Source organism: Oenanthe melanoleuca, chromosome 1, assembly GCF_029582105.1.
Source record: "Oenanthe melanoleuca isolate GR-GAL-2019-014 chromosome 1, OMel1.0, whole genome shotgun sequence".
Classification (NCBI taxonomy): Eukaryota; Metazoa; Chordata; class Aves; order Passeriformes; family Muscicapidae; genus Oenanthe; species Oenanthe melanoleuca.
The window spans coordinates 41,701,055-41,713,357 of NC_079333.1; the positions used below are offsets into that span (position 1 = coordinate 41,701,055).

Genomic DNA, 12,303 nt, shown 5'->3' on the forward strand with positions numbered 1-12,303 from the left:
GTGTCAATATAATTGCAAGTCTGATAGCTTTTGTACTTCTGTTTCTTGTTTCTGTTTTACCAGTTGCAGGTTTCCCTTCACATAGGAAATTACTAGTTTGACATTAGAAAGCTGTGCACTTTCATTTAGACAGACAATTTTTGATTTCCTAATCAATAATGTTATACATTCTTTCTCAACATTTCAGTGTTATTTGATGCAAAAAATGGTGAAAAATAAGCCAAAAGAAAGTACATAATTAACCATAAATCAGACATTTCGTAATTTTCAGTCTTTTTGTTTGTAAATTAAATGTGATGTCTAATGCGACCTTGTTGATGTCACCTGTAAAATTTTATTTTTAATACTTTCAGATTTCCTTGGAAAACTTTACATTTGCTTGAACAAAATTTATATTGTTAATATTGTTAATCAGCTGAAGGACCAGTAATAGTTAATATGTTTTAATGTGTGCATTGCAGTATGGATTTTTAAAATGCCATAGAATTTTTTTCATATTTGCAATATGTATATTTTCCTTGCAGTTTCTTGTAGTATCTGCTAATGATATGGAGGCTCCTTTAGAAAGATTGGATGACACAAACCTGTGGATTCCTCTGGGAGAAAGTCATGAGACCTGGATCAAGCACCTAACTAGTTCAATATTGGACAGTGGAGGTGTGAAAAATGAAGTTCTCCAGTTAATGAAGCCACTGTGTGAGGTGAGCTAAATCATGCATTTGTACTTGTATGTGCGCTGTGATGCACAAAAAATACAATTACTCATCTTGATAGTAATTTCTGCTGTTAAATAATTTAGGGCCTTAGTGATCATATATTGCAGGTACTCATTTAATATACTCCAAAATATAGGATTTGAGAGATAATTGCAAACATAGGTAAACTTCATATGGCTGCTTTAAATGAATGCCAGCATAGCCCTGGCTTGCCTGTTTTTTCTCAAGCATTACATGTTTGAGCAGTTGTGAGATTGGTTGTAACCTGAGAAGGACAACTAAAAAGCATTTCTTTCTTAGCAGCTGCTGTGCATTATTGTTTTCTAGGTGAAAACAGATTTGTGTCAAACTTTGCTTCCATACCTGATTCATGATATCCTTCTTCATGACTCAGATGAATCTTGGAGAAATCTTTTGTCACTTCATATCCAGAAGTTTTTTACAGCCTGTTGCAAATTTGCCTCATCCAGTAGATCTACTCCAATTTCAGATTCAGGTAATGCCATAATATTTTTGTTTCAGCTAAAAGAGGAATTCTGGTTGTGAAAAAGAAATCTTCTGATATCAAATGTATAATGTGCACTTGTAGGCAGGCAGAATTTAGAAGCTTCTGCCAAGCTGATCTTTTTTGATGGAAATACCAGTAATTTTGAAGGTATTCATTGGCAGCACCCAAGAAGTTTCTTCTAACTTATTTTCTTATTCATGACTGGGTAATGTTAATACTTGCTGAATTGAGGTGTTACCCAGTGTCAAGTGCTGCAAGACTGAGTCATGGACTGTCTTTTAAAATTACTGATTGGCAGTTAAATTCCTCTCTTACTTAAACAAGAGCAATAAAAAGCAATTTTCACCTGAGTTTTTCCCTTGGAGAAGACTAACCTTCACTTTATATTGATAATGGTCTTCCTATACATTCAGAAAACCTGTTCCATTCCAGCAAAATAAAAGGAAGTTGTAACTAAATGAACTGCAGAAGAGTAGGAGAAAGGCAGTAAGTTCATCTTAAAGAAAACTATTCATGTCCATTCCAATTTGATTATGGTTGAAGTTAGCAGAAAGTAGAGTTAGAGGAGCCCTTAGTATTTCAGTTTTTACTGAGAGTGGTGTAAATAACCCTAATGATGCTAGGTGTATTTAAGGTACTTTTTGTGGATGCTGACTAGCCTGGACTGAAAGACCAGAACACTATTTTTTCTCATTTTTTAGTTCAAGTAACAAGCTCTTTCTACAGCTCACAAATTTATGCTGAGATGTACAGAGCGACCCAAAATATTGTATGAAAAATATGAGTGGATTTTCCCAAGTTTATAAACTTGCAGTTAGTTCAATGGTATCAGTGAGCAAATGATGGAGGCCCCTTCAAACACTGTGATTCCCAGAAGCACAATCACTTAGTTTGGAGGAGACTTCTGAGATCATTGAGTCCAACTTGTAGCTGAGCACCACCTCCAGGGAAAGTGACTCTGCCACCTCCCTGGGCAGCCCATTCCAGTATCTAATCACCTTTTCCATAAAAATTCTTCCCATAAAGAATTCTATGCAAGGGATATGTACTGAGGCAATAGATTAAAAAAAAAAAAAAAGAAAGGAAAGATAAATAGAAGCTTTAAATGGAGTTCTCCAGATGAAAAACTAACCTGGTAACAGGAAAAAAAAAACAAACCAAACATTCCAAACATGGAGATGCATGCAGCTCATTGTATGAGTGATTGTTTACAGAGGTGCAGTAGCCAACAGAGCAAAGATATGTTAATTCTAAAATTGGAGTCATATGACATCAGTATTTGAAGCAAAAAAATTAATTGCCTGGTGTGAAACTAGCATTTTCCTCAAGTAGAAACTGTTGCCCTGTGAAAACAAGAAGAAACCTCTTCCTAGAAAACCTTGATAAATTTCATTCCAATCCATCAGGATCCAAACTTCAAAAAAAAACAAGCAGTTAGACATGGGAGAGTTAAATGCTTCTGAACAGGTTTATTTCTGTTGAAACACACAAATTTCCCAGGCTTTAGTTTTCTTTAGGGGAAACTGCTATTTCTACATCTTACTGTAATGTAATAGTGGTCAAACGTTTGCCTGTGTTCTCCCTATTTCTTGCTTCTTGTAATTGGTAATTCAAAAATGACCAGGGCAAAGAAGTTACTAATCCAATCAACAGAACATAACCTGTAGCCATCTGATTTTTATTTTAATCCAGAAGCAACACATGGAAACATAGATTCTTTCAAACTATGTGTGGAAAGTAGGGGGTTTTGTGTCACCATACACACTTGACATTCTGCAATCAAGTAATTTAATAAGAAGTATTTCTGTGACTTTGGAATAACTTACACAGCAGAAGCCTAATGGGAGAGGTCTGTTACAGAGCTTTTTAAAATTATACTAATTCATCTCTGAATTCTGTAAGAAAAGATAGAATCCATAAACTAATAATACAAAGATAATTTCATAAAATTATGATGTCAATATGCTACATCAATAACATCATGTAAGGAGAAGATATACATTTTGTGGCAAACAATTTAATTTTGGAAATGCAATTCAAGGAAGTTCTTAGTTATTTTCTTGACTGCAAAATAGACCTTTTTATTGTGTAAATGGATGTATTATGACTAAAGTTCATTATATCCTTTCATTTGAAAAATACATCCCAGAGCAAGAAGCCCATAATTTTAGAAGTTTGGATAAAGTATCTCGACGAGCCATGCTTGCTGTTGTTGATTACTTGAGAAGACAAAAGAGGTAAATTCAAGCTTTTCAAAACATTGCCTTAATTCAATTGGGACTTTTCAAAGATCTCTTAGTACTGTAGATTAAAGAAAAAGAACATGGTAGAGAATATGTTGATTAAAAGAAAATATAGTGATGACCTTGCATTTGTTACAGAGGTGATATGGCTACTGTTAAAGGGTTCTAACTATGTTGAAGGAGTTTTCTAAAACCCTTTTGTCTAATAAACTTCTTGTGGTGTGGGTTTTCCAGGGGCTAAGATAAAGTTACCCTTTGGAAAGCTTTATAGTTAATACTGGATTTATTTTGTTTAATGCCAGAGAAAAAGTCTGTTACAGCAGTATTAAAGTCTTTATTTAATCAGATCTGTTTCAGGTACAGTTTTTGAGGACAGCTTTTGGCTAGATCTGAATTATCTGGAGGTTGCTATAGCAGCACAGTCGTGTGCTGCTCACTTCACAGCCTTGCTCTACGCAGAAATCTACGCAGACAAGATAAATAGGGACAAGCAGCAAGAAAGGTAGGAGGAGTGCTGTTTCCTGACAGTTCTGGCAAAATGGATCATGTTTTGTGAGTCCCAGCAGTGTTTTGGTTTTAGTTTATGAAAAGGCAAGGAAACTTTAAAAATATTCCATAGGTGTGCGTATAGACATGAAAAATATTTCCAATCCTTGAGTGTGATCCAAGCCTCAAAATAGTATGGTGTTGAATTATAATCAGAAAGTTTTGTTAGTACTGTTGGTTAAATTACAGCCAGAAGTTAATCAAGAGGAGAAAGAAATCCCAGAATCGTGACCAGAATTGTCTGAATAGAGCTAAATGATCCTTGTAGGAACTTTCTTCCATGACAGACAAGTATCTTTCTTTCTGGTCTAGCAAGATCAAAATATGGAACTAGTTTAGATTTTGTAACAAACTACTGTAAGGTAGTGAAAATATAACAAAAGTTTGTTTGTATGCCTATACGTTCACTAATTGCTTTTTTTTTTTAGGGGACAGAACACTTCAGGCATTCACAAAAGCAATTTGATTTCATAAGATATTAGCAATTACACAGTGTGTGTAGCGGGGGTTCTCCAAAACACCTTGGTGTTAAAATCCCTTGATGTTGAAATTCCCAGCTCAACTGATCACTTCCTCATTCTGATGAAGAACCATACTGAATAACCTGGGGATATGACAATCTTGCATTTATTGTTTGTGCCCCTTATTTCTTGAGTGTTATCTCAGAATTACTTTAGTTCTCTATATGAAATTTCATAGTGAAACATTTCTTTCAGATCTTCTTTTAAAGCAGCTAAGAGTTTGACATTTGAAGAGGAAAGTCAAAAAACACCTATTTCTACTTTGAATGAAAAAAGTAAAGAAGAAACTGGCCTAAGTTTACAGGTACCTGTGTGTGTGCTTCCTAATCTGAATGCAAACCTTCTTGTGTAATTCTGATTTTATCTGAGCTGAGGGTAGATCTAGTTGAATTCAGAAAACGTGTTTTAAAGTTCTCTTCATACTTTAATTCAAAGTCAACTCAGTTGCCTTCCAGACAAATTAAATGGAGTATTAGTTCACCTGAAACACTAACTGGCAAGTTTTAAATTACAGCAAAGCAGGCTTTGTTTGCCAAAAGAGCTGACTTCAGGATAGTAGTTAGCCAAATATTTTTCAGTTTCTTTTGTCACAGATACATGTTCATTACAAATCAGCAAGTGATGTAGAAGCTGTAATTATCAAAACCAAAGTAGTGTTATCTCCCTCAGGTTTATTTGACATATCAAATGTGATCCAGTAGCCTTGTCTACTCCCTCTTGTTCTTTCCATAGTTGATTATTCCTGAGCTGTGCTTGTATAATTTTTAAGATGCATTGCTTAGCCAGTGTGGCTAATGCCCATTCAGTACTATTGCCTTTTGCTTTTCAACTAGCCCACTTAAGGCCCAGTTCTAGATCTTTTAAAAATAAATCAGCATTGAAAGTAGGCCTGAAGAGTTTGGCTAGACTACAGAACATTTTGTCCCTGTCATGATAGCAGGCTCAGGTGCTACATAAAGAAAAATAAAGCGATGATGTTACCTGTAAAAACATTTATAAACTGATATGATTTATGTAAAACTAGCTTGAGCTGGTTCCAGAAAAATAGTTCTTTGTTTTGTATTGCTTGTTCTAGGACCTTCTCATGGACATCTATAGAAGCATAGGAGAACCTGACAGTCTTTATGGCTGTGGTGGAGGAAGAATGTTACAGCCATTGGCACGGTAAAATTTATTCATGTTCTTATGTTCTTTAAAGGCATTGCTTTCATTTACTAGTAAGGAACTTAAATTGAAAACTTCTTTTTCACTTACCAAAGGATAAGAACATATGAGCATGAAGCAGTATGGGAGAAAGCCCTTGTAACATATGATCTTGAGACAAGCCTCTCTCCATCTACTCGCCAGGCAGGAATAATAGAGGTAATATTATTTTATTAGAGGAAATGAGTGTAAGAAGTGATATTCATCATATTGAGTCATTTGTAGTGTGTCCAAAATTGTTTCAGGATCTCTTTGTAAAGTGATCTCTTTGTTCATTAAGTCTAGCCCATTGTCATAGACATCCAAACTGTGTAGTGGAAGACAAGTCAATATTTGTTCTGAAAACATTAACATTATTAGTCCTCTTGTCACTCACCCGTAATCCCCATCATGGGTAATGAATTTTGTGAAATACTTAAAAGTAAGTAGAGTCAACATGGCCAATTCATAAAATGACAGGGTATAGAAAGTAATGTAATTGGTTATTTTTGCTATCTCCTTTAAACCTCTCCATTGTGAAACTGTGGTTTTTCTGATACAGTAGATAAAAAGAATTAATGTTATTTTGAACCATTAAAAATACATTGCCATTTTTAGCCTAAAAATGTTTTTACCTGTTCTATAATAGTTTAGCACAGAGGTATATGTGTTTTCCCCAGTTTAATTTTCCTATGGTAATTTTAATTTCTTACTGTAAATCATTTAGTATCACTGTTAAAATTCTGTTGTGTTTGTCCTTCATAGTGGCTTCACATGTAATCTGATTAATTGGTCACAATTATAAAGACTTATAGGAAATCTTTTCAAATCTTCATCAGGAGAAAGAGTTCTTTAAGAATTTTGATTTACCACCCAGGAATAATAGGATGGAGAAATGTGAGCTGATAGTTAATGTGAAGCACGGTGTGAAAATTTATTTCAAAGAATGCCAGCCACAGTAGTAGTAAAACCATTTTCCTGGAGCTGCAGATATCAATAGTGTGATTGGTAGTCGTATTAAAAAGTTTTCATTTTATGTGTAGAGTTTAGAAATAGTTATGGTCTTTCCTGCAAAAAGTTCTTGGTTTCCAAAAGTAAAACAAAGCCCTTTAACAATACCAGTTCAGTTTAATAAAGGAGGAAGATCAATTTTGAGTAATTTTCTTAATTCCAGGCTTTGCAGAATTTTGGGCTTTGCCACACTCTTTCCATGTACTTAAAAGGACTGGAACATGAAAACACTGAGTGGTGTGCAGAACTCCAGGAAATACGCTACCAGGCAGCGTGGAGGAATATGCAGTGGAACCACATCTCTTGTGTCAAGTAAACTATCTTATCTTTTTGCTAGTTCCCTAAGCAAAAGGCAATAGGACCAGATCCAACCAAAACCAGACAAGATTAGAATATAGTTTCTTTGAAGAGGTCACCTAATTCATGTTAATCATTGAATTGAAATCAGTGTTTTTCACTTTTTTCCTGCGAAATTGTACACAGGTGATTCTGCTTTTTGATTGTTTGTAACACTAAACTGAAATTTTCCATTTTTGACTCATATAGTAGTTGTATCTTAAGTATGAGAGAGGGATAGCTTTTAGTATCTAATTTATAAGAAAATAGGGAAAATATTACTCAGTAAGCCACAAGAGGTTATCAAGTCCTGGATAAGCAAACACCAGCACTGATAAATGGCTACTCCCTCATAAGGAATAACGTCCTGGAGAGAGGATACCTGTTGGGTGCCTGGCAGCAGTTATTGGAGGTGACTGACTGGGGTCTAGTGTGACCTCTGTCCTTCCTTAGTACAGCTGCATCATTGCACAGTTTAGGAGGAATGCAAAATAGACTCATGTTTTGGCTAAAGCAAAAAAAAAAAGTTACATGATAGGATCTTCAGTAACTCCTTCTACATCAATTTTTAGTAGTCAGGAGAATTTTTCTTCTAAGATTCTTACAGCAGGATGAGGAACATACATTTTGTGTGCTCATTTCTCTTCTGCACAATCTGAAGATCATTGTTCATTTATTCTATATTACCTTTTCTTTTATTTGTTAGAGATGAAGCAGGAAGTCCAGGGTACCATGAATCATTGTATGATGCTCTTCAGTCTTTACGAGATAAGGAATTCTCTGCTTTCCATGACAGTCTTAAAGATGCCAGGTAACAAACTCTATGCAAATACTCTGATGTTAGAGAGATGGAGACAATGTGTGTATTTGTAGTCACAGGTTATGTATGAAGGACAGTCATGGGCTTAGATAAAGACTCATGCATAGAAGTAAAACTACTTCCAGACTGCAGCTCTAAGTTTTTTTAACTTCAGTTTGTCATCTGTGCATACATAATTTGTGTGCTAGTTGAAGATACATTTCCTGTGCACATCTCTTACTTTGTGGATACCTTCAGTGGATTCCAGTGCTGAATGCTCTTCTTTAGCTGAGCTATCACATAGATTTTGGAGTTTCTTTGTGCTTACTGTGTTTTCATTTATTGACAAACTTAATTTTTTTTAATTTTAATGGTAATACAAAGTAACTCTAAACAGAATAATTTGGCTGTTTAAATGCTGTTCTCTTTGTGGAAATATGTTATGAATATTTGGAATTACTTACTGATATTAAATTAAAATAATCGACTATTTTTCTATTAAATCCATAGAGTGAATGAAGTAGAAGAGCTGTGCAAGGGAAGTCTTGAGTCTGTTTATTCATTATATCCAACCCTTTGCAGACTACAGCTAATTGGAGAGTTGGAAAATGCAGGTCTGCTGTTCTCCAGGTGATTTCTTAAGATTGTTTCACACCACTTCCTCAGTTTTCAGGATTTTTAGTAATCAGGCATAGCACAGAACTTAATATGACCTCTACAGATTTTATTCATCAACATCTCAAACTTCATATTGAAAATTACAAGGATTTTAGCTTCACTATGTTAAGACAATTTTGGATTCTCTTTATTTCCAGACTGGCTTAATTTACAGCCTAGTTTGAGTTATTTGATATCATGCCAATACTCTGTTTTAAATAATTGTTTTCTTTTCTTTATGTTGAGTTCCCTCATACTCCAAGGTAACAGTCATATCTCCTAGCTTCTGGTTTACTCAAGTAGCTGAGTCTTCCTCTTCTAGTTTCTTTTCTAAAAATGTTTTCCATTTCTGTAATGACATCCATAGCATTACTGGAAGCTGTGTCAATTTGAATAATTTTCTTCATGGACTTCTACTACCATCAATATTGTTCCTAAATACTTTTTACTCATCCTGCATTTCACTGATATTTAGTGAGAATTAATAACAAGTCTTTTTTCTTTTGGGACCAATTGCAGATCTGTTACTACTCAACAACTGAATGATGTTTATTTGAAATGGCAGAGACAGTCCCAGCTTCTCAAAGACAGTGACTTCCATTTCCAGGAACCTGTCATGGCTCTGCGCACCGTAATTTTGGAAATCTTGCTTGAAAAGGAGAGTGAAAATGCCAAAAGAGAATGTATTAAAGACCTCCTAACCAAACATCTAGTGGAGCTCTCTAGATTGGCAAGAACTGCTAAAAATACTCAGGTAATAAATTTCAGGAAAGATCAGAAACAGACGTTTTTTCCATTTATAAAAGAACTTCATTTTTAACAGTACTAATGATTAACTGTATTCTAAGTTTGTTCAATAAATCGATTAATCTGAGACTTAAATGATGTAGAATTTATTAATAAATTGTATTTATGGGCATGTTTTTTGAATTTTTTTCATAAGTGTAAGCCACTGAATGAGGTAGGTAATACAAAAAATGACGTTTTTAGTCAAGAATGCTCTTCTAGGTCTGTTTCTAATTTTGCTGCGGTTTTATCCAGCTTTCACTTGCATCATATGTTGTAGTATCCCAGAATAAAACTGCTGAGATAACTTCATTGCATCTTTATATTTAATGTTGTAAAGTTTCATACTCTCAAAACATCGTTGCACTGTGTTAAATCTCTTTCAGTGAATGACTTATTGGGATTTGCAGTATCAGTGGTTTTTTTCAGTTGCTGATGTATTTAAGGTCCAGAGTCAGCCTTGTCTTGTTCTGAGTGGTGCATCTGGATGAATAACTCCACAAGAATTTGCAGAGTACAGTATCCTCCAAGGACCTCTGTAGAAAATAGCTGCAGCTAAATACAGAACCTGGAAAGGTGTTTAACACTTCACGTATGCGAAACTAAATTGAACTTTCATTTAAGGAAGGTTCTAACTCTTTTTATGAGTAGTGATGAAATCAGTAGAAAAGCTGTCTTTGATTTCATGATTTTGCAGTGGCACTTTACTCAGTGCCTCTGAAGCTGTTTGGGGAATGATTTCAGACATTTTTGTCTCATGCCTGCCCAGCTACCAACACTGTGGCATTGAGCGTCCTGTAAGAGCCTGAAGTTTGTTAAAAACATGGTTTGCTCCTTGTCCTGTCATAGTGATACTAAGTAGTGAGGATACTACTTTACCAGTGATCTGTGTGAAGATTTAGGCATTCAAAAGAATTAGTGTATGGTGATGCCATCTTTAAAATTATTCTTCTGTGGTCTGTAATAATGTATGTAAAGCATGTAATAATGTAATAATAATTGCCAAGCCATAAATCCATTAATTCTGTAGGTACACATTATAGAATTTCTCTACCTCCAATTTAAAATGCTAAACTAAGATGCTTTATTTTAGAGTTTGAGAGGTTTGATTCCAGTCTATTTTTGTTGCAAATCAGGATTTTCTGCAATTGTATGGAAAAATGATTTCATATCTTTGCTGTAAATAAATTCTTAGCATTGTATGGGCAAACTGTGGTGCACAAATAGAGAAAATGGAGATGGAATCTGAAAACAAAACTTGCTGTGAGATACAGATATTTTACTTAAAGAATTTTTCATGGTTATTTTTTCAATTTCAGCTTCCAGAAAGAGCTATGTTTCAAATCAAACAACACAATCCAAATGGAAATGGAGTTTGTGAATGGCAACTTGAAGAAGCTCAGGTTTTCTGGGCTAAAAAGGAAGAGAGTCTTGCACTGAATATACTTAAAACGATGATAAAAAAATTAGATGCAGATTGGATTCAGGTATGTGTTACATAATGTATAAACTTATGGGAATTAAATTATTTAAGGTGCTAATTCCACTTTCAGAAGTTTTCCCATAGAAGAAAATTAAAAGCCCATCTGCAGTATTAAATACTAATCGGGTTTGTACTGTCAAAATGTATGAAGACAAGAAAACCTTTGTTAGCAAATCTTGTTGTGGGTTATCAAAGTCAGTCTATAAGATTGGCAAATGTGATGTCAAATTGGCAAATGTCATTATTCATAGCCCAACACTAAACCATGTCCCTAAGCACCACTTGTACATGTCTTTCAAATCCTTTTTAAACAGGGATGGTGACTCTACCACTTCCTTGGGCAGCCTGTTCCAATGTTTGACAATCCTTCTAGTGATTAATATCCAATCTAAACCTCCCCTGGTGCAATTTGAGGCCATTTCCTCTGGTCCTACTTCTTGTAGTCTGAGACAAGAGGCAGACCCCCCCCCCAGCTCCCCCTCCTGTCAGGCAGCTGCAGAGTGATGGGTACCCCCTGAGCCTCCTTTTCTCCAGGCTAAACACCCCCAGCTCCCTCAGCTGCTCCTCACAGCACTTGTGCTCCAGAGCCTTCCCCAGCTCCGTGTCCCTTCTCTGGACACGCTCCAGCCCCTCAATGTCTTTCTTGCAGTGAGGGGCCCAGAACTGAGCACAGGATTGGAGCTGTGGCCTCAGCAGTGCCCAGTGCAGGGGGACGGTCACTGCCCTGCTCCTGCTGCCACAGCACTGCTGCTCCAGGCCAGGATGCCATCGGCCTTCTTGGCCACCTGGGCACACCTGGATCATGTTCAGCTGCTGTTTGCAGCACCCCCAGGTCCTTTTCCAACAGGCAGCTTCCCCGACACTGCCTGGGGTTGCTGTGACCTGGCACCTTGTTGAACCTCACAGAGTTGACCTTGGCCCATCAGGCCTTTACAGATCTCTCAGGATGATGTTTGATAAAATATAGTCTACAAATACTTGACTATAACTTAATTTTGTGCACCACTGTGGTAAAAATGCCTTTATGTCCATACTTTATGCTTGCTGTGATGGCATTCTTTGAGAATTTCTGGAGGATGAAAGACATTTGCTTTGAATCCATGTATGTTCTTAAAGAATATCACACTTCAGAAAAGCTGGATTATTTTGGACCAATTTCTCTATACATACCAGAGTAAAATCAAAGGTATCTGCTCTTTTGATTTCTGGAATCTCTCCATTAATCAATTGATGAGGCACTCCAAAAATTTTGTCCTTCCTTGTATTTACCTTGTCCATGCAAGGAGGATTTGTGTTTTCACAGCCTGTGATGTTCACATAGGTATTTCACAGTCAGTTGCCATCTTGGTCACATGGTCTTTAATATGTACCCTATATTAGAAGTATTTTGCAAAGTTATTCTACTCTAAAGTTAAAATTGAACATCCAGTCTGGAGACAAGTCCTTTGGAAACCTGCTCCTTCCTCTTCTCAAAACATTTTTGATCAAATTTCCATGTAGAAGTCTGTCTGAGGA

At 35.8% G+C, this 12,303-nt stretch overlaps 1 protein-coding gene across 3 annotated transcripts in view; it reads left to right on the top strand.

Annotated features, from left to right (window-relative positions):
• ATM (ATM serine/threonine kinase) overlaps positions 1–12,303 on the top strand; it is a 55,774-nt gene that overhangs the window by 27,836 nt on the left and 15,635 nt on the right. For all 3 annotated transcript variants that reach the window (XM_056492446.1, XM_056492461.1, XM_056492455.1), the window contains exons 36-47: positions 525–701; positions 1,044–1,212; positions 3,374–3,461; positions 3,814–3,969; positions 4,730–4,838; positions 5,610–5,698; positions 5,794–5,896; positions 6,891–7,039; positions 7,770–7,874; positions 8,373–8,492; positions 9,039–9,273; positions 10,625–10,792. In XM_056492446.1, the coding sequence (XP_056348421.1) occupies positions 525–701; positions 1,044–1,212; positions 3,374–3,461; positions 3,814–3,969; positions 4,730–4,838; positions 5,610–5,698; positions 5,794–5,896; positions 6,891–7,039; positions 7,770–7,874; positions 8,373–8,492; positions 9,039–9,273; positions 10,625–10,792 (1,668 nt within the window). The remainder of the gene's footprint in view (positions 1–524; positions 702–1,043; positions 1,213–3,373; positions 3,462–3,813; positions 3,970–4,729; positions 4,839–5,609; positions 5,699–5,793; positions 5,897–6,890; positions 7,040–7,769; positions 7,875–8,372; positions 8,493–9,038; positions 9,274–10,624; positions 10,793–12,303) is intronic.